The 27,982-nt window shown below is 45.1% G+C and overlaps 10 protein-coding genes and 2 non-coding genes across 12 annotated transcripts; 6 read left to right on the plus strand and 6 right to left on the minus strand.

Annotated features, from left to right (window-relative positions):
- Positions 1 to 6: 6 nt before the first annotated feature.
- Positions 7 to 1,950, minus strand: SSC1 (Hsp70 family ATPase; the record flags this gene model as incomplete). The annotated part of the gene is made up of 1 exon (XM_024856371.1): positions 7 to 1,950. One exon carries the CDS (start codon positions 1,948 to 1,950, stop codon positions 7 to 9), a length of 1,944 nt encoding a protein of 647 aa, XP_024715970.1.
- A 1,271-nt stretch (positions 1,951 to 3,221) lies between these two features.
- On the minus strand, positions 3,222 to 4,607 carry C7M61_000949 (uncharacterized protein; the record flags this gene model as incomplete). Its single annotated transcript, XM_024856372.1, has 1 exon — positions 3,222 to 4,607. One exon carries the CDS (start codon positions 4,605 to 4,607, stop codon positions 3,222 to 3,224), a length of 1,386 nt encoding a protein of 461 aa, XP_024715971.1.
- A 1,280-nt stretch (positions 4,608 to 5,887) lies between these two features.
- Positions 5,888 to 7,615, minus strand: DIP5 (Dip5p; the record flags this gene model as incomplete). Its single annotated transcript, XM_024856373.1, has 1 exon — positions 5,888 to 7,615. The coding sequence occupies one exon, from the start codon at positions 7,613 to 7,615 to the stop codon at positions 5,888 to 5,890; it is 1,728 nt and encodes a 575-aa protein (XP_024715972.1).
- A 1,588-nt stretch (positions 7,616 to 9,203) lies between these two features.
- C7M61_000951 (uncharacterized protein) lies at positions 9,204 to 10,910 on the plus strand (the record flags this gene model as incomplete). The annotated part of the gene is made up of 1 exon (XM_024856374.1): positions 9,204 to 10,910. One exon carries the CDS (start codon positions 9,204 to 9,206, stop codon positions 10,908 to 10,910), a length of 1,707 nt encoding a protein of 568 aa, XP_024715973.1.
- A 486-nt stretch (positions 10,911 to 11,396) lies between these two features.
- On the plus strand, positions 11,397 to 12,611 carry SET6 (Set6p; the record flags this gene model as incomplete). Its single annotated transcript, XM_024856375.1, has 1 exon — positions 11,397 to 12,611. One exon carries the CDS (start codon positions 11,397 to 11,399, stop codon positions 12,609 to 12,611), a length of 1,215 nt encoding a protein of 404 aa, XP_024715974.1.
- Positions 12,612 to 12,641: 30 nt separating this feature from the next.
- On the minus strand, positions 12,642 to 14,054 carry C7M61_000953 (uncharacterized protein; the record flags this gene model as incomplete). The annotated part of the gene is made up of 1 exon (XM_024856376.1): positions 12,642 to 14,054. One exon carries the CDS (start codon positions 14,052 to 14,054, stop codon positions 12,642 to 12,644), a length of 1,413 nt encoding a protein of 470 aa, XP_024715975.1.
- Positions 14,055 to 15,066: 1,012 nt separating this feature from the next.
- On the plus strand, positions 15,067 to 15,510 carry RPL21A (60S ribosomal protein eL21; the record flags this gene model as incomplete). Its single annotated transcript, XM_024856377.1, has 1 exon — positions 15,067 to 15,510. The coding sequence occupies one exon, from the start codon at positions 15,067 to 15,069 to the stop codon at positions 15,508 to 15,510; it is 444 nt and encodes a 147-aa protein (XP_024715976.1).
- A 684-nt stretch (positions 15,511 to 16,194) lies between these two features.
- Positions 16,195 to 17,817, plus strand: NOC4 (ribosome biosynthesis protein; the record flags this gene model as incomplete). The annotated part of the gene is made up of 1 exon (XM_024856378.1): positions 16,195 to 17,817. One exon carries the CDS (start codon positions 16,195 to 16,197, stop codon positions 17,815 to 17,817), a length of 1,623 nt encoding a protein of 540 aa, XP_024715977.1.
- Positions 17,818 to 19,128: 1,311 nt separating this feature from the next.
- C7M61_000957 lies at positions 19,129 to 19,245 on the plus strand. The gene has a single exon (XR_003025415.1). It is a non-coding gene; the product is annotated as a 5S ribosomal RNA (ribosomal RNA).
- A 368-nt stretch (positions 19,246 to 19,613) lies between these two features.
- MCM3 (MCM DNA helicase complex subunit) lies at positions 19,614 to 22,184 on the plus strand (the record flags this gene model as incomplete). Its single annotated transcript, XM_024856379.1, has 1 exon — positions 19,614 to 22,184. One exon carries the CDS (start codon positions 19,614 to 19,616, stop codon positions 22,182 to 22,184), a length of 2,571 nt encoding a protein of 856 aa, XP_024715978.1.
- A 907-nt stretch (positions 22,185 to 23,091) lies between these two features.
- C7M61_000959 lies at positions 23,092 to 23,178 on the minus strand. Its single transcript has one exon. It is a non-coding gene; the product is annotated as a tRNA-Lys (tRNA).
- A 253-nt stretch (positions 23,179 to 23,431) lies between these two features.
- On the minus strand, positions 23,432 to 27,970 carry C7M61_000960 (uncharacterized protein; the record flags this gene model as incomplete). Its single annotated transcript, XM_024856380.1, has 2 exons — positions 23,432 to 25,157; positions 26,139 to 27,970. The coding sequence occupies 2 exons, from the start codon at positions 27,968 to 27,970 to the stop codon at positions 23,432 to 23,434; spliced, it is 3,558 nt and encodes a 1,185-aa protein (XP_024715979.1).
- Between the last annotated feature and the right edge of the window lie 12 nt (positions 27,971 to 27,982).

The following is a 27,982-nucleotide window of genomic DNA, read 5'->3' on the forward strand; positions in this document are numbered from 1 at the left end:
ATCATCTTATTTCTGCTCGGAAGACTCGTTGCCGTTGTTGCCCTCGTTGTTCTCGTTGTTGTTCTTGTACAACTTCTCGAAAACCTTCAAAGACTCGTTCTGCAACTCCTCGGTCTTGTTCTTCAACTCGGTTGGGTCAACCTCCTCACCAGACTGGGCCTTGACAGCAATCTCTCTCAAGGAAGCGATCTGCTCCTTGATCTTGTCAGCGTCAGCAGCGTCAATCTTCTCCTTGAACTCGTTCAAAGAGTTCTCGGTGTCGTTACACAACTGGTCGGCTCTGTTGGCAGACTCGATGGACTCTCTCTTGGCCTTGTCAGACTCGGCGAACTTCTCAGCATCCTGGACCATCTTCTCAATCTCAGAGTCAGACAAACCAGAAGAACCGGCCACGGTGATAGAGGCGTCCTTGTTGGTGGCCTTGTCACGAGCAGAGACCTTGATGATACCATCAGTGTCAATGTCGAAGGTGACCTCAATCTGAGGAACACCCTTTGGAGCTGGTGGGATACCAGACAAAGTGAAGTTACCAATCAACTTGTTGTCTCTGGTCAACTCTCTCTCACCCTGGAACACTCTGATCTCGACGGAGGTCTGACCAGCAGAGGCGGTGGAGAAGATCTGGGACTTCTTGGCTGGAATAGTGGTGTTTCTAGAGATCAATCTAGCGAAAACACCACCCATGGTCTCGATACCCAAGGACAATGGGGTAACATCCAAAAGGACGACATCCTTGACCTCACCGGCCAAGATACCACCCTGGATAGCAGCACCCATAGCAACGGCCTCGTCAGGGTTGACAGCCTTGGATGGGTCCTTGCCGAAGATGGACTTGACAGTCTCCATGACCTTTGGCATTCTGGACATACCACCGACCAAGATGACCTCGGAAACGTCGGAAGTGGACAAACCAGCGTCCTTCAAGGCCTTCTTACATGGCTCAACGGTCTTCTTAACCAATGGCTCGACAATAGACTCGAACTGAGATCTGGTGATCTTCTGGTTGATGTGCTTAGGGCCAGAAGCGTCAGCAGTGATAAATGGCAAGTTGATCTCAGTAGAGACGGTGGAAGACAACTCAATCTTGGCCTTCTCAGCAGCCTCTCTGATTCTCTGGATGGCCATTCTGTCAGACTCCAAGTCAATACCGGAGTCCTTCTTGAAGGTCTCAACAATGTTTCTGACGATAGCAATGTCGAAGTCCTCACCACCCAAGTGAGTGTCACCGTTGGTGGACTTCACCTCGAAAACACCAGCACCGATGTCCAAGATGGAGATATCGAAAGTACCACCACCCAAGTCGAAGACAGCAACAACCTCACCGTCCTTCTTCTCCAAACCGTAAGCCAAAGCAGCGGCGGTTGGCTCGTTGACGACTCTCATAACGTTCAAGCCGACAATCTTACCAGCATCCTTGGTGGCCTGTCTCTGAGCATCGTTAAAGTAAGCAGGACAGGTGACAACGGCGTTGTTAACGTTCTTACCCAAGTAAGCCTCGGCGGTCTCCTTCATCTTGTTCAAGACGAAACCACCAATTTGCTGAGGAGAGTATTGGGTACCACGGGCCTCGAGCCAAGCGTCACCGTTCTGGTGCTTGGTGATCTTGTATGGCACCTGCTTGATGTCTCTCTGGACCTCAGTGTCCTCGAATCTTCTACCAATCAATCTCTTGGTAGCGAAGAGAGTGTTCTCTGGGTTGACAACAGCCTGACGCTTGGCAGGGATACCAACCAAACGCTCGCCCTCCTTGGTGAAAGCGACGATGGATGGAGTAGTTCTGCCACCCTCGGAGTTCTCAATGATCTTTGGGACCTTGCCCTCCATGACGGCCACAGCGGAGTTGGTGGTACCCAAGTCAATACCAATCACGGGGCCGCCAGGGGCACCGTTAGACTGGTGGCGCACGAAACGCTTGAACGCATTTTTGGCGGAGTTTCTTGCAGACAACATTTTGATGTTTATGGTAAAGAAGGATGTGTGAGATATATATATACGGCACATTTGCTAGAGTATGAAAATTTTGTGGGTTACCCGGCGCGCGCCCTGGAACTTTCCAGAAGAGTCAGCATCCTTGTCACCCTGACCTGGGCACTAAAACAACGGCTTTTTAAAAAATAAAATTTAATAGCGATTCTGTATCATAGCTAAACCGATAGCTTATGTGGTATTTTTTTGCCTCCGTGTGTAGAAAGCGCAGATCTAGGAAATGGGTGCAAAAACCGATACCGCACTCAATGTGGCAAGAGTGACTGCAACTGCCTTTACCGGTGGCAACGATGATACCACTAAAGAACTTGAGAAATAATTCGTGCGGAAGAATATTTAATCTTATGGGAGGTCTTAAAACTGTTGAAGTTCTTTATGTCTGATTCGAAGGTGTGGCCGGATCCGGCCCGGTGAGACACACATATCCGTCTGTAGTGCGTTAGATGCCCTGAGTTGCTATCCAGCTTTCACCACCAAGCGATACACATAGCCTCTCAATCAGCCACGTAGCTACTCAATTGGTTGCTAAGGTAAAAGGAGTTGTGCTTTATGGTATAACTTTTTGATAATTATTCATAAATTGAGTTGTATTTTAACAAGGCTGGATGTTATAAGTGCAATTAGGAAAGACATGAGTCTGGATCACAATTATCTCTAGTAGTAAAAACAATGAGACAAAGACACCGCAATCACAGCTGGAATCCATGTCTCTGATATACTAGGCTTGAGCTTTGTATGAAGCTTGACGGGTAGGAAAGGAATGTATTCGAATTTGCTCTTATCTTTGATGATTCAATTTGAATCTTAATTCTGAACTTCTTAATATATAGATATTGAAGCTAGCATTGTCTCAGTCAAGCTCAAAATACAAAGGTGAGAATAAACAAGATACGCTATGGAATGGCACGATAATTCATGGCAAACCCACCAGCGATGATCCCGAACTACACCACAACTAAATTGTCGGCAAGTATATCTTCAAGGCTCCCCTTAATTATTGCTAGATACCACCAAAACTTTGTCGGTGAAAAGCACGCTACGTGAACAAAATTACAACGATACCCAATCCTTCATGAATTCTAAACGAAAGTATAAACATAATACAACCTACATTACAAAAATTGGTGACTCAAACCAGTCCCATAATACAATACATTGCGAGACATTCGTCTCACATAAGCTCATCACCGGCCACCAGTGAAAGCACCCGTTGTTTTGGTGGTTCTTCAACCTTTTTACTCGAGCAAATCACGCGGCAAATTTCCATTCATCACCCATGTAAGTGATTTTTCACCACGGAAATCCTCGATGTATTGTATGATATCCATCGCCGATTTGCCATACTTGGCCATTCCTCGCTCGATGGCATCACAAAGCTTTTTCCTTCTCTGGAATCTCTTCAGCTCTTTCGAACGAGAGTCTCCTCGCCACTCGTGCTTGCCGAATCTCTCATCCATTTCTCGTAGAGGTGGCTGGCCACGGAACCCTCTTGTGAACTCATCATATATATCCTTCACAGTCATAGGATTGTGAAGGAAATCCACAGAGATCTTTGGTTTTTTCCTGCCGCCCATGTCATCAACGCTCACCACCTCAAGCCCTGGAATCAGTACCAAGCTATCTTTGGAGGTGTCTGCTTGTTGCTGCAGCTGTGATTGTTGAGATTGTTGTTGTTGCAGCTGCTGCAGCTGTTGTGGTGTTTGCTGTTGCCTCTGCTGCATGGAAGTCAGGCCTCGTTGTTGTGGATGCTGTTGGTTTTGATCTTGTTGAATAGATGCTTGCTGCATTTGCCTCTGTTGTTGGGCTTGCAGCTGATGTGCTTGCTGTTGTTGGGCCTTTACGCTATCGGAGTTTCCGTTGACCTTGGCGTACAGAGCCCGTTTTCTCTTGCCACCCTTACCCTGTGCCAGGACGGCCGCCTGGGCCACCTGGTGGAGTTGAGGGTCCATGTTATTGTTAAGGGAGACACCCAGAACATCAACGACACCGGGAACTTGTACCATATTGGACAGTTGTAGTGATGGAATTGCTGCAGTGACGTCGTGTACTGAGTCTTGAACGGACTCATGCACGGTATCGTGGACGGAATCATGGACACTGTCGTGAACCAGCTCCGGTACCAGATCATCAACCAGCTCATGATTATCGTTGACATTAAACGGATCGCCCTCCTGGAGCGACTGTAACAGATTCACTATGGACGAGGTGTCCTTGTTTTGTAGCACGTCGGATAATAGCAGGGTCAACTTTTCAATTTTCAGATTCTGGAAGTCCATGACGTGGCGGAAGTACGCGAGCTCCTGGCTGAGTGTGGCCACATCATTCTCCAATTTGGCGACGTTGTCATTAATCTTGCTGAAGTTCTCTTGTAGAGGCATAAGCTGGTTCATGGCACCGTACTGGGGGTTGTGGTGATGCGGAAGGTGCATGTGGTGGTTTTGTTGGGCGTGGCTGCCGTGGCTATTGACATGATTATTGTGGTGCAGACCTCCTTGAAGTTGCTCCGATTCGTCTACCGGGGAGACATCGCCAACACCAGATGCCACCGAAGGCTGAGACCTTAGGGCGTGGTTGAGGGAGGAGGTGCCCAAGGAATTGGTAGCTAAACTGGTCGAATTCATTGGACCCTGGGTGCTGGACTATAGTACACTAAGGGTGTGGTTGAAACAACGCTTGTTTTCGAGTTGTAGCAAGGGGTGGGACGTTCTGAGGGTGAGGTTAACTAGCTTTTTGATTTCGCTATATCGCGAAGGTGCCTGAAGATTGATTTGTTTCTGTGCACGTGACCCCGGTTTTAAAATCCAGGGTTTCCGGATGTTCTACATTTCTGAATTACTTGTAATCAAAAGATTTTAGATGGTGACTGATTATACGGTGTTTTCGGGTTTCAGTTTCAATGTTGCGTGGCTCATCCTCATGCTCGGTGTACCGGGCAATGCGTTTTTTCTGTCTGGCTATTGTAGTGTTAAGGGACTGAAAAATGTTGTCCAGAATGTGAAAAAAGGCCATTGAACGGCTGCATTTGAGAACAGGGATATAGAGCATCTGAAGGCACAAATTTGGCCTCTACAAAAAGGCATTCAGGATTTTCCAAAATCAAGGCCTGTTACTACCAAGAAGCGCCTCGAGCTCTCCAGGACCCTGTGCAGCCCCTTTTTCGAGGCTCCGGGTACTTTTTTCCAGAACGAGGTATAATCGAAAACTCTCGCATAAAACTTCACAATGCAAAATCAGCTATAGATATGGTGTAGAGGCACTGGGACTGGTAGTAGATACTGGCTTGTTGGAGTGTGCTGCGTCGGAGCTCAAGCAGTCCTCAGCGGAGACACGTATACTTCCTCCGAGCTGTTCTTTTGTGGGCAATTAGATACTACCGGGCACCATTTAATGAACGAATAGATTGGATGTTGAATTTTTTTAGGTTGAGTCAATTTTTAGGATCGCTCTAATTTTTATATTTTTACTGGTTCCCCAGATTTTAGTGCAAACTTAAAATGTCACCCCATTTCGCAGCCAGAGAGCACAACCGAGCAGCAATTACAAAGGAAAAGAAACGAGAAAAGTCCAGGACTGAGATAAACTACCGGAGCAATTGAAGTCCACAAACCTTACTTATAAAACCGTATAGAGAAAGCCAAAAATACAAAAGCTGCCCAAACCAGCCATACAGATGACACCGAAAAAGATTCACATAAATTATCGTTAGCACTAATACACACAGGCGCAAGCCACACTTTAGATAACCGTTTTCCACGGCAAAACCAAAACGTACATAACAATGTACATCCCACTGCTTTTTTTTGGGAGAGACCATACCGCCTTTCCGCTTGCAGTGTCTGCACGGCGTTCGATGCAACCGTTGCATGTGGGCGCGGCCCGCCAACAGCCGAAACCATCCACCTTAGAAGATCCAGCCAAACACCTTGTCGTAGAACCACTTGAAGTCACGAGGGTTGCCCTGGGCCTCTCTGATGGCCTTGTCCTCGGCATCCTTAGCCTGGAACTGCTCCTCCTCGTAATCGACAACATCTCTATAGGTGTCCAAATCGACCTCGTTGACAGGAATCAAACGGGTCTTCTTCCAGAACTTCCAGCCGAACAACATGATGATGAAGACAGGAAGCACAATGTAGCCGGTAATGAAAGTCTCGTATGGGAAGTCGTTACCCAAGAAGACTGTGAAATTCTTAGCGAGGATAAGGAAGCAGCACATACTGAAAGCAAAGTAAGTACCGAAAGGCTGGAATGGCGAACGGAAGGCCAAATCCTTCTTTCTGCTGTATCCCTGGACCTTCAAGGCCTTCATGAAACGCATGTGGAGGAAAAGAATACAGGTCCAGGTGATCAAACCGGTAAGCGACACCACATTGACGAAATGGTTGAAGATGTCGGCAGCAGAGGACGAGGTGGTCATGAAAGCCAACAAACAGAATGCAAAGCAAAGGGCAATACCGTACATGGGGACACCCATCTTGTTGGTCTTGGAGAAGAAGTATGGGGCGTAGCCAGCCACAGCAAGACCGTAGACAGTTCTGGAACAAATGTACATGTCGGAGTTGGCAGCAGACATGACGAAGATCAAAATACAGGCATTGATGACGTGGTCCAAGCCCTTGATCTTAGCGTTGGTAATGGCAATGACGAAAGGAGAGGCCGAAGCAGTGTTTCCGCTGGCACCCAAAAGCTTGCCATCGCTCGAAGAAACACACATTCCCAAAAGCAACACCGAGCAAATGTAGAAAAGCAAGATACGGTAGAAGGTCAACTTAATAGCCTTTGGAATGGCCTTTCTTGGTCTGGCACACTCAGCGAAGGTGATACCAACCAACTCAGAACCAGTGTATGCGAAAATGGTGGTCACAAGGACGGCAACGAAAGAGACGAAACGGCCAGTTGGTCCGCCAATGTGCAAATCTCTAGAGCTGTCCAGGTATTCCTTGAAAGCACCTGGGTCTTTCCAGTATCTGAAACCGAGTCTGTCACCGGATGGACTTCCACCCAAGGCCACACAGAGCATAAGAATGATCAAACCAAGACAGGTGACCACTTTAACACTGGAGAGCCAAAATTCAATTTCACCGAAGAAACGCACACCGAGAACGTTGACGGCAGTAATGATAACCAAAAACACGGCGATCCATACACCTGGGTTCACACGATCCTTGTCGACCCAGAACTGCATCACCAAAGCACCGGCCACCAACTGGTTGGGCGGAAGCAACAAGTATTTGAACAAGTAGACCCAACCACAAGCGAAACCAAGAGCCTCGTCAACATATCTTCTGCAGTAACCAGCGAAACCATCAGCCAAGGGAATAAAAGTGGCAACCTCACCCAAGGCACTGAGGACCATGAAAACAACGAAACCAACCAAAGAGTAAGTGATGAAAATAGCAGCAGGGCCACCGGTTCTCAAAGCCGTACCGGTACCAATCAACAAACCGGTACCCAAGGCACCACCGATGGCAATCATAGACAAATGTCTAGCTTCCAAAGCTTTTTTCAACTTTTGGTTCTGGTCGGTCTGCTCTTTGAGCTGAGGGTTGGACATGGCCACCGACAAGTTGTACTCGGCCGTGTGGCGCGAGAGCACGTCGTCGCTGTCAGCCTGTTTCTCGTAGTCTTTCATTAAAAGCTGGAAAGTATGTGGTTGCAAAAAAACGGCATCCTGTCTGCCTTAAGTAGGTGCCCCGCTTATCAATGGGAGCCAAGAAAAGCCCGTCTGGAAGATGCGCATCGTCTGCGGCACCGATAAGTTCACCGGGTACAAGAAAATCAGGTTACTGTGAGCCGGCAGTGATGCTTCTACTTCCGTTTTTGTCATTCGAGTTCTCCTTTTTCAACCTGACATTGCCTGTTTTCTAGGCGTTTCCGTTTATCCACTTGGTTCCCGGGGTCCTGTTTGCTCGTAAATTGCAAGACGGGCCTGCGCGATGACTTAAGGCATTTGCAGCCAACGCCCCGTTATCCATCCAGGACCCCAAACCACCCCATCTTCCGCGGACCGTTTTAGAAAAAAATGAGTGGGAAAAACTACAAGTTTACAAACTGGTTTCGAGTGGAGTAGGTTCCGGCCACTCTCGGCGACTTTGGCACCAATTGTTCGTTTTGGCACCTAGTGCTTGGCTGCGTCGGCCCCCGCTGTCACGGTTCCTCGTCGTAATAGTCTTTAGTGTTTGCATGCTGGACGTTTAACCCCAGGTCAGGCGGATTCTCGAGGAGGCAAATTTTTTAAAAAAGCCTATTTGATTCGGCGAAAGTCCGACAAAAACGGCGCATCGGGGGGCTGGAGGTCTCACTCCAACAGGACAGGAACGGCTGGATTTTTGTGCCCCACTGAGTGCGCGGTGGACGTACAAGCCCTGCTGTTTTTTTTTTTTTTTTCCTCAATCTCTGCGCCCAATTTTTTCTCACTGTTTCCAAACGGCCCCCGCTCTCCGATTGGGCGATACAGGCAAGTACCAGCAAGGCGTTTTGCCCCAGCGGCTCGACACTTCCGAACAGTGCCGCCCAGACGAAAATTTCAAAATGGCAGGTAAAAGCCCAGAATAATCAGGCACAAAACAATCCCGCAACAAAGCCTGATTTTGACACTGCACGTCCTTTGTTCTTCTCACTGTAAGGCATTTGGCCCTTGCTAGTTCCGCTCCGACGCTGCTTGTGGGGTGCATGGATTTGCAAGGCGATTTCGTGAGACCCCAGCGTAAATGCCGTAAGGATACCCGGGGATGAGCTAACCCGGGGTATACAATTAATGCACCTTCGGCAGACCCCAGCTTTGAGAATTTGCCCCGGATTTTGGAAAGTCTGGCGAGATTCAGACCTGGATTCCCCTGGGCCCCCATCCCGCTTAGCGTTATCTGAGCGTGCGCTAGTGCGTATTTCTTGGAGGCCTGCGGATTTCCAGAGATAAGGTTGATTACACGGCTGTTTTGTAATCACCAATTTTTAATTTCCATTGTTTTGTGGTAGGAGGCCTTTTTTTTATTCATTGTGTTTGCTGCCCCAGCCGACCTTCACGAATTTTGTGCCATTCTCATGCTGTCGATCAGACCCTGCCAAAACGCTTTTCCCCAATCGGTGCCTGCTTGATATCCTGACTTCCGCGCCAGATTGGCCCCACAATAGATACCGGTTGGGCTCGCTTAGCGGCTTCTAAAAACCCGTTATCTATAGATATAAAAAAGGACCCTTTGCTGGTTTCCTTTTGTAGCACCATGTTCGAGAAAAAGGGAAACGGCACCATCTCGTACGATGAGGAGCTGGTCATCTCCATCAATAGAAACTACATCAGTCTGGGAGCAGACGACTTCAACGACAAGATCGATGTCGAGAAGTACGGCCAGACCAAACGTAAGTTGAATTCTCGTCATGTTTCGCTTATGATCATTGGTCAGTCCATCGGCACTGGCCTCTACGTGGGCTTGAAAGGACCTCTCATGACCTCAGGTTCACTTTCTCTCTTTCTCGGCTTTTTAATTTGGGCCGTCACCATGATCTGGCCCCTTATGCTAGCTACTGGTGAGATGTGCTCGTACTTGCCGGTAAAGGGCACCTTTTTGCATTTTGCATCCCGCTGGCTCGACCCAGCCTTGGGTTTTGCAACCACTTTGATTTATTTATATACCACGCTTATGTTCATTTGTGTGGAATCCGTGGCGTTTGCGTCCGTGGCTGGCTACTGGACTGACGCATCTCCAGCGATTTTCATTTCCATCTGCTTGGCGACCATTTTGTTCTTCAACGTCTTTGGTGTCAATTGGTACGGCGAGGTGGAATTCTTTGCATCTTTGCTCAAAGTCATTCTCATTGTGGGCCTCATGTTCTTTGGTCTCATTACCATGTGCGGAGGAAACCCAAAAGGTGATGCTTACGGTTTTAGGAATTGGCCCGAGGGTGGTTTGATGAAAGACTACCTCGTAGCAGGCAGCACAGGCAAGTTTTTGGGTCTCTGGAACGTTTTGATCTATGCTGCTTTTGCATGCGCCGGTCCAGACATGTTGGGTATGGTCTCTGGTGAGATCTCTCAGCCTAGAAAGAATATCGCCATGGCTGCGAAAAGAACATATGTCCGTATCTTCTTGTTCTACGTTGGGGGTATTTTCTTCATGAATTCAATGTGCTCCTCAATCAACCCAGATCTTGTTGCTGCCCACGAAGCTGGTCAAGATGGTGCAGCAGCTTCGCCTTGGGTTATTGGAATTAAATCCGTCGGTGTTCAGGGGCTCGATTCCGTGGTTAATGCGGTTGTGATGACATCCGCCTGGTCCTGTGGAAATGGTTTTACTTACGGCGCTGCCAGAAGTGCTTACTCTGCTGCTTTGGCGGGCTACTTGCCAAGGGGCTTCTCATACTGTTTGAAAAACGGCTGTCCAATCGTTGCAGTTGTCTTTTCTTTGTCCATTGGCTGTCTTTCATACATGAGTGTTTCCAAGTCGTCCGCTGTCGTCTTAGACTGGTTCATTAATTTGGCAACAACAGGTCTTCTTTGCACTTACACGGTTATGTGGGCATGTTACTTCAAATTCAAGAAAATAGTCCAGGTTCAGCCCTGCGACCATGCAGACGAGAAGTACTACAAGGTGACGAGATGGATGTACCCATACTTGACATATTGGGCTGCTTTGTTCAACTTCTTAGTCCTCTTGTTTAACGGATTTTGGATTTTCTTCCCAGGTGAATTCTCGGTTGCCAATTTGTTCACCTCTTACTTTGCTCCTTTCTTCTTCTGCGTGCTCTACGTTGTTCGCAAATTCTGGAAGAAGACAAAATGGAGATCGGCATTGGAAGCGGACATTACCACAGGAAAAGCAGAAATTGATGACGAAGAAGATGCAGAAAAAGAGGAATTGGCGCTTCACCCAAGAAAACAGGGCATCTTATGGAAAATCTGGTATAAGTTTGCCGACTTTTGCTTTAATTAATTGCGCTGGTCGCCGGGGGGAGGTGTACCCTATTTTCATGGTCAAATCTGTTATACCTTCCTTCAAAAGGATCTTAAATCCTGAAAAGTTTGTGTATTTTGAGTTGTTGTTTTAGATTAACGATGTTTCCAAATTTGGCAAAAGTTTAGATAGTAATGCAAGGAGGGCACCCACGCTAGCGAGATCGCGAGTATAGAGTACAACAATAGTGACGTGCATTAGGCAATCAACAAAGCCACCTAATTTAACTGCTTGAAGTTATATATGAATCACGTAGAATATAGTTTCTTCTCTAATTTGTTGATCATTCACGATTTGACATATGTGAGTGAAGAATCATTGTTACTGGTCCATCGCAATGACATGCGCGACCGTTGGTATGCATATGCTGAGATGAGTTAAGACAGGAACCTCGGGTCTCAATCTCAGCCAAAATTTTTCAAAAGAGAACGAACTTCGTGAATTAGCCCCAAGATTTATCCCGAGATGACCCATTTCATACCGTCTTCTCATCCAGAAGAATTCAGGACGTCAGGTCTGCTAGCATACGCACCTCATAACCCACGTGCAAATCTTTCAATCAAGGATGTTGTATTTGAGATAACCAACGAAACGGAGCTTACAACAGACACTGCTTCTGACTCCGAAAGTGGCAATGAACTCCTGGATTTGAGCAGTCAGTCATGCCTTCAGCAAATCAGCCCATACTTCGACGTCAAGCGCACAGTGTATGGAGGTAGAGGTTGTTTTGCAAGCAGCTTCATTCCAAAGGGTACGATAATACTCAAGTCTGACCGTCCTGTTGGAAGTTCGGTTGCCAAAGTTTTCAAAAAAGAAGTTTGCCTGTGGTGTTTTGCTTATCATAATGGCAAGTCTATGAAGCATCGGTTGCAAAGTAAGATCTACTTCTGCAGCGAAGAATGTCAATCTGAGTTCGTGGAGTATGATAATGACGGAACACTCACAGCTGCACTTATATCATTTGATGATGCATTTGCGAAGAATGAGTGCGATGTCGAAGACTACGAGGTACCTGAGGTCTTTGACGAAAGTGCCATTCGCAAGACCTGGGAAGACATTGAGGAATGGGATAACAAAGTTTCCAGAATGAAGCCCACAAAGAGAGCTCGTTTCTTACCCAAACTAACAAAAGACGATTATGCCGAGGCAAGATATACCATATCAGTTGTCCATTCCATGCACCAAGGGCTGTCAAGTCAGGTCTCCAAAGAAATGGAGCTCTTCCATACGTTGGAGTCCAGTGAACCACAGAAGGTAGAGAAGTATCCTTACCTCACCTTAGCATACAGTAACATTTTTAAGTTTCTCCGTCTCACATGTCCCGAGTCATTTCAAAAGTTCATCACCCCACAGAGCGTTCGTGACATCATCGGTCGTAACCTCACCAATGCCTTCGGAATATGGTCACCTACAACAACAGACGATGAAGAGAGGGAGTATCTTGGATTTGGGGTTTATCCATCTGCATCATTTTTCAACCATTCTTGTGCCTTCAACGTGAAGAAGCTGAGAGAGCTCAATACCTATATTTTTAAAACCACCGAGGACATTCAACCCGGTACCGAATTGTGCATCAGCTACGGTATTACAGGGGATGAGACATTGGAAAGTAGAGAAGCCACTTTGTCGGAATGGTTTTTCAAGTGTGGGTGCTCTAAGTGTACTCTTGAGAGAGCCTAGAGTGGTTGTCTATAACTTATATTTATGCATTCATGAAGTGAAATCGTAATCTTTGTAAAAAGCCTTAAACTTTTGGCACTCCGTGGTTTCCTGGCCCTTGGTTTGTTTGCATCTATCCCAATACGTACGCTTGGGGCATTTGAGATGGAAGGACATCACCCTTCTTGGAAACTGTAAATCGACGGGCTTCTCTGATACAAGTTGAGCCGCATAAACTTTGATGTCATCCCCCATCGAAAGAACAAACTTGATGAAGTTATTTGTTTTGAGAATGTCTCTGACAGCAATCGGGTCAGATGTAAACTCGAGATTTTGGTTGAACTTCGCTTTCTCATTATTCTGTCTAGTACGTTCGTTCAAAGATCTCTCAAGTTGTTCCTGAGCACCATCGAGACGAACAGGAATGAGCTGGGTGTGGATATGAACATTTTCAGGGCGACTAATTTGAAAGAATATCGTTGCGAAAGATTTCTCGTAGAAGGCCTTTGAAACTGTTTTCTGGAACTGTGCCATTTCTTCCCGCTGTTCTGATTGTTCATCGAGAGTCGGTGTATGGTCAAAAGGTATTATGATTGCATGGCCTGAGAAGTCAAGAGGTCTCTGTGGAAGTGGCATCGGGCCCTTAGCTGTCGCAAGGTAACTGTGCTTTCCGATAGCCACAATCATGTGTGATTCAATGTTCGGATTAGATAGACAAAAAAAGCAGTCTTGTGGAGCAACCACCCTTGGGCGCTTAACGTATTCGTCATCTTCTGTCTCGTGCTGGCGCTTGAGTGGTTGCAATTTCTCTTCCTCAATAACTTTCGTCTGCTCGATAGTAGAGGTTGTAGTAGTGTAAGGATTTTTGCCGGAAGATTGCGTACTGTCTGCTTCCATGCTAATTCCGAAAGCGTAGAACCACTTGTTGCCGGAGCCCTCTTGCCCTAGTGATATCACACGACATGACCTGGTGTCAGACCATGAGAAAGCTGGATGTTCGTAAAATCGTCCCTTTTCCGAACCCACAACAAAGTGGTACCGAGGTTTGAGTTTGAGAGCGGTTTTGTCGACATTTTCGTCGCTGATAAGCGATAAGCCTTGGGTTCTAGCGACAGCCAATGGCCAGTGGAAGGAGACGAGTATGTCAACCTCATCAGTAACATCCTCGACATATTGGCTGAGAAATCCAACCTTGATCCCTGAAGCAAGCTTGAGCAAGCTATAATCTCCAGAAACACACACCAAGTTGTCTGATTTGTCTGTGAAGGTTTTGTCTTCCTTGGTGGTGCTGCAGTAGTATGTGGGGACCAATGGAACTGTTGCAGGCGGCGTAATATCATTGATACCGAGAAGAATGACTGCCTCGAATGGCCCATTCTTCTGGTGTTGTAGATTGGCCTTCTTTATTATATCATCGAGATTATTGGGGTTGGGATGTAGCACCAAGACCTTTGTTTTCGTCATGGTTGCAGCTAGGTGCGATGAGACCCGCGATGAGTCTGGGGTCTATGTAGTAGATAGAGACATAATACAGATAAGCGTACACAGTTTACTTAGAATATTTACAAAAGGAATCTGCTTTTTACGAGACAGTTCTAGATGATTCTGTACTTTGTTTCAAGTAGATCACGCCAATGACCTCAGTTTGGCAAGTTTCACAGAGTTAAAGAATCCAATTGTATGTCATCTTTGTCTTGGAGCCCAGATCAAGCTATTTGCATAACATCCTCGACAGATACTACTCAATTTTCTCGAGAGATAGTTTTTAGGTTCAATGGGATCCGTGAGGAGAGGCTGCACCACTATACTGTTCACTACACCACAGTAAGGAGGTACTTTGCATAGTTTATTTTTCTAGAAGAGAATCTCTTAATGAAACAAATGCCCATTAATACATGACTGACATGTTTTTTATTCGTTCAGGTCGCCTGGATATCTTCAGTGTCATATACCATTTTGTCTTAGAGCCAGATCTTAGGGCTACAGCCCTCTCAGATGTGCTCGCACGTGCAATGGAGATACCTCATACACACTATACGCACACTGAGGGCTGCCCACAGTGGGGCCTGTCTGCAGTGCCGAAAATTTTCCTCTCACCTTCTCACGAAAAAACTTCAACCAAGAGAGATTTCGTCTTAGATAGAATCTATAACAGTTAAAAATGGCTCACACGTATGTTGAACAACAACCATCGCTACCCGATCCCATGAGTTTCCTGAATATCATAATGTCATTCCATAGTCCATGTTGAATTCCAGCTAGAAATATCGAAGTTCCACCCCTGGGTCCATCTTTATCCATGCTACCATAAACTAGCAATACTACCTACTCCCTAAACATCACTGCAACAAATTGCTACCATTTTCATCAGATTTCCTAAAATTTCAGACATTTATGACAATCTATGGGTCGGTAAACCTCAAACATAAACCCTTTACTAACATCCAGTCACGGTTACAGATCTGGTACTCGTTACATGTTCCAACGTGACTTCAAGAAGCACGGAACTGAGCACTTGTCCACCTACTTGAAGGTCTACAAGGTCGGTGACATTGTTGACATCAAGGCTAACGGTTCTATCCAGAAGGGTATGCCACACAAGTACTACCACGGTAAGACTGGTATCGTTTTCAACGTCACCAAGTCCTCCGTCGGTGTCATCATCAACAAGGTTGTTGGTAACAGATACATTGAGAAGAAGGTCAACTTGAGAATCGAGCACGTTAAGCACTCTGCTTGTCGTACTGAGTTCTTGAACAGAGTCAAGGCTAACGCTGCTTTGAAGAGAGAGGCCAAGGCCAAGGGTGAGCAGGTTGACTTGAAGAGAAAGCCAGCTCAGCCAAGAGAGGCTAAGGTTGTCCAGATCGGTGAGAACGTTCCTCAGACGCTCGCCCCTGTTCCTTACGAGACCTTCATCTAAGCTGTATAAACTAATCTTCAATCCAGGTATATCAGGAGTAAATGTTGTAGAGTTTGTTGGGACAGACAACGTAAAATGTGAGTGAGTTTGAATAAAGAGTTAAAAGTACAGCCGGGTTAATATAAGTCAACTTTGGACTTATCGACATCGTTAAGAGTTCAACTTATGCAGCCCGTTTGACCTTTCTCGATGACTTCTCTCTATATCTCAAGGGAAGACATCACAAAAAAGCTGTTGGACATGGGACTAGCTAGGCCAGCAAAGGGCCTGTATCTACCTCTTCACTACAGTCACATTGGCCAAAACCTTCCAGTCGAAACACTCGGGTGACCTACTTCTACTCAATGACTTCCAAGGGTCAGAACCTCTCTAGGCGTTTGTATTTGTAACAAGGTGTGTTGCGCCAAACGCTGGCACCATCAAAACCCAGCCATCCGTACGGACAACATTTCCAGAGGAATCATCTCCCGAAGGAAACGACTCAACCCCAGAGGGAATAGTAAGCAAGCACGCGAGACTTCATCATATTTTATAAAACTTGGAAGGTCATATGGCCTTTTTCTTAGGGGCCGGGGATGCTCACTCTTATATAGTGCGAGTCCGGGTAACAAACATCTCTTCGCGTTACCCTCTATCCAGGCTACTACGCTTGACCTTAGATCGATGAGCATCTGATCTGGTCCAATGGCAAAGAAAAGAACATCCAAAGCTGCTAGTTCAGTGGCAAAGAAGCCCAAGAATGCTCCCCAAGCACCTGTCGAGGTTCTGAAAGATGTGGAGTTTCTAGAGCACTACACTATTAAAGCGATGGCTCAGGATATCAGGGACGAGAACAAATTCAACAATCTTGTGCCTTTGCTAGATCAATTTGAACTAGCTAAGAAACTGCTTTCACAAGGTCCGAGCTCTGAAGCGCGTTATGTTTGTAACATTCTTATTGAGTCCCTCTCAGTGGTCTTCGAGTGGTTCTTATTGCACGGTACGATGAAAAAGACCAAGGATGAGAAAAAGAACCTCATCGCTGCTTGGCTCGCAGAAAAGTTTGATAAGTTCCGAGCAAACCTTCTTTGGCTCATAAACAGTAGGCTTCCTGAAAATGCTACAGGAACCCAAAAGGCAGCCATGGAATCTTACCTCGAGATTGTCAAACAATACACCGAATACAACCGTGAATTCCCCTTGGATATATACCAGGACTTTGTTCACGCGTTACTCACCAGCTCTGTTGGTGTCGGGAACAGGAATCACTTGGTTTACAACTTCTTCACAATTTTCATTGAACACGAGGACTTGCAAGTAAACTTCTTCCGCGAGTCTTTGGCAAAGAAATTCGGTGAATGGAAAAGCTTAGAGGGTCCAACGAAAGACAGAATATTTGAAAATTTTTACACTATAATTCAGGAAGGTGTGATGTTCGAAGATGGGGAGAGATCTGGTCACAACTTCACTACAGCACCACAGATGGACAAGAGTTATATGAGAACCTTCAAACAAGATTTTCAAAGTTGTATTCTTGCCTGGGTTAGAATGCCAGACTTGTCAGCAGAACAGTACAAAAAGCTTCTCAATTGCTTGCACTACGGCATTCTCCCATACATGAGCTCGCCCACATCTTTGATGGACTTCCTCACTGATTCTCTCGATCAGGAAGAAGATGAAATTGTGCCGCTTCTTGTCATTAACTCTCTTTGGGAGCTCATGAAGCGCGAGAATTTGGAGTACCCCGAGTTCTTCACCAAACTATACTCCTTGCTTACTCCAAGTCTTCTATACACAAGATACAGAGCCAGATTTTTCAGACTGCTTGATCTTTTTCTCAGTTCCACGCATTTGAGTGCCAATTTAGTCGCATCTTTCATAAAGAGAATTGCCCGCCTAGCAATGTCGTCGTCAGCTCCGGGTGTGGTTATTGTCTTTCCATTCATCTACAATCTTTTAAAAAGGCATCCATCATGCATGATCATGTTGCAGAATCCAGATGGCAAAAACAATCTGAACTATAAAGATCCCTTTAAAAATGATGAGCCCAACCCGCAAAAGACTGGTGCTATTGGGTCCTCGCTTTGGGAGCTTGAGACTCTTCAGACCCACTATCATCCCAACATCGCAACCCTAGCCAAAATCTTCAGTGAACCATTCAGGAAGCCTAACTATAATATGGAGGATTTCTTGGACTGGACATACAAGTCTTTGCTTGACAGTGAGGAGAAGAGAAAGTATAAAGGCTTGGCCGCTCTTGAGTACGAGGACTGGGAATCGTTGTTTGGTAAAGAGAATGCATTCATGGAGGGTTGGGAACTCAAATGATAGACTAAATTTACGAAAAGCATAGAGGAAATCATTCTCATTTTTCTGTTCTGCCAACTCATTGTAATATAAAGAAGTTTCATGATACAAATTATATAAGCACTATACATATTGCATTTAATCGCAACGAGCATCCTTCGTCAAAACATTTCTTCTAGCTTGATCTTTTCCTAAATTCACCTCTAAGATTTGTCCACTCATCGATGCTCCATCTTTCTAGCAGTATTTGTTCTGGCATTCTCTTCATGATTTTTCACACTAGCAGACAAGGGAACAAGATCATTCCTTGTATTTACGGCTGACTATGCAGCATTATGAGCACTTCAACTTTAAGTAGTTGTGGCGCCAGTAGAGTATGTTGTTGGGACGTTTCCGTATCCTTCACCGAGGACCGTGATCGTCTGGCATTCGAGATACTCGGATATCTTGGCGTAGGTCTGGGGTCCCATACGTCTAATGTCGGAGGCGTATGGTTCGCCACAACCGTCGGCGAGGAAGAGACCAAGCATCCTGTCAGTGAGAGCACCCTCGGGAATCTTTTGCAGCAAGTCTTCGAAGCGCTCAAGGTAAGCTGCGATTGTATGATGACCACGCTTCAACCTTGCTAGCTCACGGATTGCTGATTGGGCGTAGTTAGGCGGGTAGTAGTGCTGTTTAAGTTGGTCGAGCACGTCTTGCCCGGAGGCCTGTTGCCATTCCGGTTTTGACATAAGTGTGTCCAACCATGTCCTGGTTGCACCGCCGATCAGGAGTTTGAAAATTAATCTCTGGTCGGCAGGGTCCTTGTACACGTAGAAAAGGGCCTGGACATCGTCAAAATATTGGTCGATTACCTCAGGTTTACGGGAGCCGTTGTACGGGGTAATGCCCGATACCAACTGGAAGATTCGGTGACGTTTTTCTTCTGTTGCAGCACTCATTCTGTTGGTTTGCACTACCAAGTGTTATGGTTCGTTTGAGGGATCTCGTGTGCCGGTCGGTGTCAAGCCTGAGCTATAGTTGTGTATTATACTAAGCTTAATAACCGCCGATCTCTTCATGTGTTAAAATGCACCTTGGCATAGTGCTCCGGGACTCTTGGCCATAGCTACGTGGATGTAGAATTGTTCGTCTCGAACCTATGTTTATCTTATTTTTCTTAATAGATTGTGTTAGCAGGACACTTCAAACAAAGGATTACACTCCATTAATGGATACCAGACCTTGAGTCTGCTCTTAGTCTCTCGTCAAGTCACCCATTGTTCACGTGATCATTTACACGTGATCTATGACTTGTGCCTCAATATTTGCCATATCCATACTAGGAACGTCTGCGATCAATTCTTGCGGAAAATACTGTTTCCCGTCCGATCAACAAGCGTCAAGCCGTGAAGAGCCTCAGTGAGTAATATAGTGGGAGACCATATGTGAAATTGAGGTGTTGCAGTCTTTTTTTTTTTTTTTACCAATTCACAGTAATGCGTAACAGCGACTATAAGCCGTAAATTGTATGGCCATTACACTGACCTGAGGGTCTCGTGAAACTGAGCATTATGAAATCGAGGTAGTTTCATAGAGATATAGCTTTCTTACTCAGGTAAAGAGAAATCAGTTAAAACAATAAATTCACTATCTATCCCTGGTTGTCAGGCGTTTGTTCCGCCACCGAGCTCACAGGGCAGACGCGTATGCGAAATTCTCGCGCCGAAATTAGTCCTCATTGGGAAAACTAATTACGCGCTCCAGGAGGCATTTAATTTTTCCTCACTACAACTCTATACACCAATTCTTCTTTTGACCCACTTTCTTTAATCAAGATGGACGACACCATCGATCAACCCATCGATGCCGTATTCGGCGATCGTGTGAGAAGATTTCAAGAGTTTTTGGATCAGAACCCTGAGAATGGTATCAACCACAGATCTGCCATTAAAGATATGCTCATGAAGGGCAAGTTCAGATTGTCAGTGCTGCTTGACGAAGTTCGTGAATTCGATGTTGAATTCTGGAGGGGACTTTTGGATACGCCTGTTGACTATCTTCCAGCGTGTGAACGTGCGTTGAGAGACACTGTCTTGACAATCTATGACCCTAATGACAACAGATACGACGAGCTTGATGACAACCAACAGTTTTATATCGCTTTCAAGGGAGCTTTCGGTGGCAACCATGTCACGCCTCGTACGATTTCTTCCAACTACCTTTCTAAAATGGTCTCCATTGAGGGTATCGTCACCAGAGCTTCGTTGGTGAGACCCAAGGTGATCAGATCCGTTCACTACGCCGAAAAGACAGCAAGGTTTTACGCAAAGACTTACAAGGATAACACCACTTCCTTCGATGCCATCTCCACACCCGCGGTTTATCCATTGGAAGATCCAGAAGGAAACAAATTGACCCCCGAGTACGGTTTTTCGACATACAGAGATCACCAAAAAGTATCTGTTCAAGAAATGCCTGAATCTGCGCCAGCTGGTCAGTTACCAAGATCCGTTGACATTGTTCTTGATGATGACTTAGTGGACACAACAAAGCCAGGTGACAGAGTCCAGATTGTTGGTGTCTACAGAGCCTTGGGTGGTGCTTCCAACAACTCTTCCTCCTTCAGGACCGTTATTTTAGCCAATGCGGTTTACCCACTTCATGCTAGGTCTACCGGTGTTGCCGCTCATGAAAAACTCACAGATCAAGATGTTAGGGACATCAATAAAATGGCAAAAGACAAAAACATTTTCGATATCTTGTCAAACTCACTCGCTCCATCAATCTATGGTCTTGACTATATCAAAAAAGCAGTCTTGCTCATGATGTTCGGTGGTAGTGAAAAGAACTTGAGCAACGGTGCCCACTTGAGAGGTGACATCAACATCCTCATGGTGGGTGACCCATCCACCGCAAAATCACAAATGTTGAGATTTGTTCTTAACACTGCTTCCTTGGCTATTGCCACAACTGGTCGAGGCTCCTCTGGCGTGGGTTTGACCGCTGCTGTTACATCTGACAAGGAGACAGGTGAGAGACGCTTGGAGGCCGGTGCAATGGTTCTAGCAGATAGAGGTGTTGTTTGTATCGATGAGTTTGACAAAATGTCAGACACAGATCGTGTGGCAATTCACGAAGTTATGGAGCAACAGACGGTGACTATCGCCAAGGCAGGTATCCACACAACGCTTAACGCCAGATGTTCCGTCATCGCGGCTGCAAACCCGGTCTTTGGTCAGTATGACGTCCACAAGGATCCTCACAAGAACATTGCTTTACCGGACTCTCTTTTGTCTCGTTTCGATTTGCTCTTCATTGTCACAGACGATGTCAATCAAGTGAAGGATAGAACCGTTTCTGAGCATGTCTTAAGAATGCATAGATTCATATCGGCTGGTTTGGCCGAAGGAGAGCCTGTCAGGGAACGCAGTGTCGTATCTTTAGCTGCCGGAGATGATCTGGTCGATGAATCCATTGAACAACCCATTTTCGAGAAGTTCAATTCTCTCCTACACGCCGGTGTGGCTAGAAGCGGTGCCGGTGGCCAAAGTCCTACAATTTTATCGATTCCATTCTTGAAGAAATACGTCCAGTACGCGAAGCAGAGAATAAAGCCAAGATTGACAGAAAGAGCTTCGCTGTACATCGTTTCGGTTTACAAGGACTTGAGAAACAGCGACACCGATATTCACAGAAGAACTGCTCCAGTAACTGCCAGAACCTTGGAGACACTTATCCGTCTTTCTACAGCTCACGCCAAATTACGCTTGTCCAAGTCTATTGACATCAAGGATGCCAAGGTTGCTGAAGAGCTTCTTCGTTACTCTCTCTTCAGAGAGTCGAACAAAAAGAAACCCACAAAGAGGAGAAGAGCAGAGCCAAGATACAGTGAATTGGATGCAGACCTGGAGGAGGACGATGTCAATGAGGATGTCACAAGTGCAGCCGTTCAAAATGCTAGCGGAGGCAACCTTGCAGATGATATTCCATCTTTGTCACCAGAGGAACCAATCAGAGAATACGACCCACAGCAAACTACACCCGAACCATCTCCGCCACTAGCTGCTGGCGTGGAAGAGGAGATGAGAAACATGAATCTCTCTAGAGGCCAGGCGCCTCCATTGTCTGAAAACTCCAATGCTTTCGAGCAAAATATTGCAGAGCAGCTTGTTGGCATTAGTAACGAGAGATACGCAAAGTTTTTGGAGGTTATGTCTCGTATCATCAACACGGATCTCTTTGCCAATAGCGAGGGATGTTGCGCCAAAGAGACTGTGATCCAGGAGATCAACGAGGACTTGCAGCAAGAGGAGGTTTTCAGTGCTGATGAGATGGAAAATGCCTTCAACAAAATGCAAGACGAGAATATCATCATGCAAGTTGAGGACAAGATTTACAAGGTTTAGGGTATTGGGTTTGTTTGCTTATCAATAGGTGTACTAATAATGTAATAAGATCAATCTTATCAAGTAATGGGACGCTCATCGCGCACACTAAGATCAACTACATGAGCTCAGATATCGAGGTCAACGAAGAAGATGAGCTTCTCATGCACAATTATCATACCCTTCCTGATAATTGCAAAAAGTACTGGCGTAAGAGATATCAGCTCTTTCTGAAATTTGACGAGGGCATTTACCTAACCTCCGAGCTCTGGTACTCTGTCACACCAGAATTGGTGGCTAGGTTCACCGCACACTACGTCCAGAAAAGACTAAAACGATGCAGATATGTTTTGGATGTATGTTGCGGTGGAGGAGGAAATACAATACAATTTGCAAAGGTCTGCAAGAAGGCCGTTGGCATTGACATAAATCGATGCAACATAACATGTTGCGTACAGAATGCACTGGTGTATGGAGTATCTGATAACACCGAATTCATACAAGGGGACTGGAGTACACTCAAAAAAAAGAATGATTGGATACCATTGAAAAGAAAAAGGTTTCATTTTGCATTTTGCTCCCCGCCGTGGGGTGGGCCAAGCTACAACAATAAAAGTTTCGATCTCGACGCGATGGAACCGTTCTCATTGAGAGATATCTGCCTTAGTCTTCAAAAGTTTGCTGACAACTTTGGTTTATTCCTCCCAAGATCTCTGAACCTTGACCAAATAAGTGAGATTACTCATGAGATGTTTGGCAAAAGAGGAAAGGCGAGGTTGGTGTATGTATATAGCGACGATCATTTGGTGGGGTTATTGGCGTTTTTTGGCAAAGACTTTGAATAAATCATGATTCTGGGTAACTAGCTCTTTGTAGACCGCTGTTGGAAGCTTTTCAAGGCGTTATAAACATAAAAAAATAAAAAGAAAGCCCGATGCGGGGCTCGAACCCGCAACCTTTTGATTGACCTTAGAAGATTAAGAGTCAAATGCTCTACCGATTGAGCTAACCAGGCTTCTTGTTGTAAAGTAAAAGTGCCGCTTTAATATATCATTTAAATGAACAGATAAAAAGCCAATAATTATTGAGTCTCTTATCTTTAATACCTTTTTCAAATCATTCTACATGCACTGATAAGCTTATTTTGGCCATTTTCCGCGTGTATCCCGCGAAAAACTCTCGTGAAAATTTGAAAGATTAACCAAATTTAAGATGCCCTTCTAGAATAAATAAAAACTTTATTTGACAATATCTATAAATAAATTACTTTAATGATCAAATCGGAAATCAAGACGTTTGTTTCCCACATCCTTTGTCTCAGTTATGTACTGCTGTTGCTCTTCAACAGTCATTGCACTCCACTTTCTCTCCTTTACCTTATTCCTCCAAACATAGTAACATTTAGTCAACAAAATTATTGGTATCAAACCAACCATAATAAAGGTAAGCTGCATGTTTCCTCTTCTGTAGATCGGTAAATCGTCTTCTCTGTAGATATTGAAGGCGGCAATTCTGCCCACTTGCACAGACATGTTGTAAAGGGCCGAACAAATTGAACGGGATTGAATAGAATTGGAATTTCTTGACACCCAAGCAACACAAATTGCATGAATATATGGAGCCGACAATACCATGGTCACCAAAAACCATGTCACCCATGCGTCTTGCATTGTGCCACTCCACCATCTCATTGCAGCTAAAAATGGTATACTGAACAAAGGCATAGAAAGACATAAAAGTGCTCTTTCATTAATCTTCTCCGAAAGCCATGTTACGAAGAAGAGACCAACAATCTGGAGAATATGCAGCGGAATGGTCAACAAATTCACATCGAATGTGCTGAATCCAAGATTTCTCATGGCCAAAACCATGTATGGTGAGACCGTGTTAAGAGGAATGAAAGCGAGGATACCAATCATGTAGACCGGCCACAAATTGTAATCCCACAATGCTTCCAAAATCATCTTGAGTGACAAAGCTTGTCTGTTATGCATTCCACCCTTTGAAGGATCATCTCTAAGAATTCTGTTCACAACAATCTTTTCTTCTCTTTCACTAAACCAGCCCTTGGGGTGCATTTTGTTCTTTGTTTGGACAGCTGAGGGAACCATGAGGTAGAAGGACCAGATACCAATGACCAAACTGATGCCACCCTCGATAATGAAAAGCCATTGCCAGCCAGTCAAACCACCTATTCCTCTCATTCTCAAAATGACGAATGCCAAAAGCGAAGTTAAGGTTTTCGAAATTGCAGTTGCAGCCCAAAACCATGAAAGACGAAGTGGTAATTCACCTGATTTGTAGAAGTACGAGAGCCACAAGACCATGTCGGCGATAAATCCACCCTGGAAGGCACCAATAATGGCTCTGCAAGCCAAAAAGCCAGCATTGTTATGCATTGCACCCTGGCACATGGAAACTATCGACCACACGCAAATTTGGATCGGAATGAAGATATCTGGTCCAAGTGCCTTGGAAATCATTTGCGAGGGAACCTCAGCTAGCAAAAACGAGATCAAGTATACTGTATTACCAACATTGTAGTGATTTGTATCCAAGTTCATGTCTGAAAGGAGATCATCAGCTGTGGCTTCTGCTAAATTACCTCTAATCATCTGTAATGCAACGAACATAATACATGCACTGAAAATGACTCTTCTGTCAACTTTCCTCATTAACTTCTTATCCTCCTTTGGGGTCCATTCCAAATGTGGGTCAAAAGCTGCACGACATTCGTATTTAGCTTCTTCATACATTCGACTGTAGTGGTCCGCCAAAAAAGGATCCTTGAATGGGTTTGGTCCGGTTCCGTTATCCTGCGATTCAATATCAGAAGACCTTGAATCAGAGGAGTCTCTTTTTGAATCGACCAATTCTGAAGACTGTGATTTCTCGACACTAGAGTTATCTTTGTCAGTCGAGCTTCTCGACTTAACCAGGCTGAAATCAACCAGCGTTTCAGCTTTCTGGTCTTTTTCAGACTCTTTCTCCAGTCTTAATAGCCCCATTGAAACTTTTGTGTCGAAAGCACCTACAAGCTGGATTTTACTTATCTTTTATATAGCATTGGCATTCCTTCCTGGTGGCAACCTTACAAAAGATGGCTGCCGTTGTAGGCGAGTACCAAAGAAAATGGTTGCAATACCTTTCGAAAATCTGAATGAGATTGCGTCAGCGAGTTACCACAGTAGCAAAGTCGTGCATGTTAGTCGTGCCACACCATATGAACATGGCGATGGTGTTTCTTGTACAGTGTGATGTAAGTGCACATACTATTAAAGCATTCCGACCCAAAATATCGACAAAACTTCAGTTATTCCTTCCAGATATCACTCTCTACACTGACTGTTGCATCCTGTCATATGCAGCCACACTTTGCAATTTTCATTGTAGTCCTAAGACTCTGCCAAGACTATGTTGAGAATTTCTTAACTACCGTTCTCATACCTAATCTACGCTTCCAACTTAGCCGCTTTTTGGCTGGGCATACATGAGATGGTTAGCCTTACCCGTACAATTCTTGATTTTGCTATCGTATGCATTAAAGAAAACTAGATGTTTATGAGACGTAGCTGCCTCTGTCGGGGTTTCAAATACTCTCCTCTCGCACAGCAGAACCCTTCGCTCCACTTTTAATCATGCTTTTATTTGTCTTGGTAAGCATGTTTTTCTCGAGGTATTTCGAATAGGTTTTATTCTGCATTTTGTATGTGGTGAGGTGTTGATGGTCCAAGCGCACACTAGGTTTCTAGATATTTCGCAGCCAAGACTGTAAGTTGCAAATGGCGAATGCCAACAAAAAAATCCACAGACCATGATTTTGGCTTTTATTTGACACAAAAGTGAAATTATAACCACACTATTCATTACTTAATTCATATACAAACATTAATTAATTAATATCTTGGCCAAATTGATACGAACCCATGGGACAGGAACCATCACTAAGTGAGCTTCGTTAAAATATCTTCGAACTGCTGTTTCTCATGATCGTCAAGATAAAGATCAATTGCCTTGGGATAAAGCTCTTCGACTGGCTGGTTTCTACCAACGTCAGCCATAAGGCTGTTGAACCATTGGTTTTCACCTCTGCCAAATACCAAGGAAAGTGCCTCTCCTCGCTTATTAGCTCTTGCGGTACGACCAACTCTATGCACATACTCACGAGACGATACTGGCAAGTCGTAATTAATGACGTCCTTGATGGATAAGATATCCAAACCTCTAGCGATCAAATCGGTCGCAACCAAAATGTTAATCTCACCGTTCCCAAAATCTTTGAAGACTCTATTTCTCACGGATGAAAGATTATTAGTCGAATTCATGTAGGCGACAGTAATGGGAGCAGAGGGGTAGAATCTTTTGAAAAGTGCTTCGAGGACCTTCGCTAAACGAAGGGTGGAATCGTTAGATCTTGAGAAGATCAAAACGTTGGAAAGCTTTTCAGACTGAATCATGAGTTTTGTAAGCAAAAGAGGCTTGTAGGCAGACTCACTAGATGCGAATAAGATCTTGCTCTCCGTCAATGTTGTTGGAACAGAGAACATCTCGTTCACGAGCTGCTCCTTCGAATTGACAACAATAAGTCGAGGTTTTCTGAACTTTAGCAGCGACAACTTGCCAGCATCGGTGGTTAAAGTAGCCGAGAAAACTAGTTTTTGCGTTTGAAGTTCCCATGTGTTACCAACGTTCCTCGCGGAATCTCTATGTTTTTCAATGCTGTCGATCAAGATTTCACTCCAATTCTGGAAAGATTGATTAAGCAATCTATCGGCCTCATCAATAACCAAGAATCTTAACGCCTCAAAAGTGACCGAACCATTAAGAATATGTTCCACCAATCTACCCGGCGTTGATACAATTACATCCGGGACATTAGTGGAAATTTTGTGACCCTCATCTTTTATGGACATGTCACTAGACAAGCTGACCACATTAAGTTTTGTACCTTTGCTCAACTCTATAAGGGTTTGGGTTACCTGTTGAATCAATGGTCTTGTGGGGACGAGAATAACCGCCCTTACTCTAGGGACAATTCTCGTATGCAAAGCTTCAATGATGGGAACACAATATGCAAGGGTTTTACCAGAACCAGTGGATGCGTTTACCAAAATATCTCCTCTGAAATCTGGACTGAGTTTGTTTTTTGTAATGTCCTCTAGTAGCATTTTGAAGACTGAGACCTGAACGGAGAAGGCTTCTTTGAAGCCCATGGCCTCAATATTGCTCTGTAAATTGGACGAGATGCTAAAGTCACTGAACGGAGAGGTTTGCTCAGGAGATGCATAGACTGGCTTCGCTAGCCAATCAAGGGTTTTCAGATGCGCCTGAGTAGATCGAAGAGTCACGTCTCGAGGAAGTTCTGGCTGTGGAAGTGGAGCTAAATCCTGTTTCTCGACTTCCTCGTCACTGGGCTTGTCGGCGTCCATATCAACATCATTAGACTGTACCGACTTGAACTTCAGAAACACAGAAGCATGCTTCTTGAGATAATCTGGGTCGGCCTCTCTAGGCTCAATAGGATCGTCAACCTCCATACTATCTTTCGGCTCAACCGCTGGTTTAACATCAGCCTCTTGTTTATCAGAAGTTTCCTCCTCACTTTCACTCGATGAGCTTTCACTTTCACCGTCACTATCACTATCGCTAGTGCTCTCGCTATCTGAACTCAGGCTTTCTGTATCTGATTTTTCATTTGTGGCCTCTTCATCAATGGATGTCTGACTGAGCTTTCTTTTCTTGATAGGAATCTGTGGTTTCGACAACTCCTGCCCCACCAGGTTGGGGTCGAATCGCTGGGCGAACATATAGATCTAGAG

The sequence above is a fragment of the Candidozyma pseudohaemuli genome (assembly GCF_003013735.1).
Source record: "Candidozyma pseudohaemuli strain B12108 chromosome Unknown scaffold00001, whole genome shotgun sequence".
Taxonomy (NCBI): domain Eukaryota; kingdom Fungi; phylum Ascomycota; class Pichiomycetes; order Serinales; family Metschnikowiaceae; genus Candidozyma; species Candidozyma pseudohaemuli.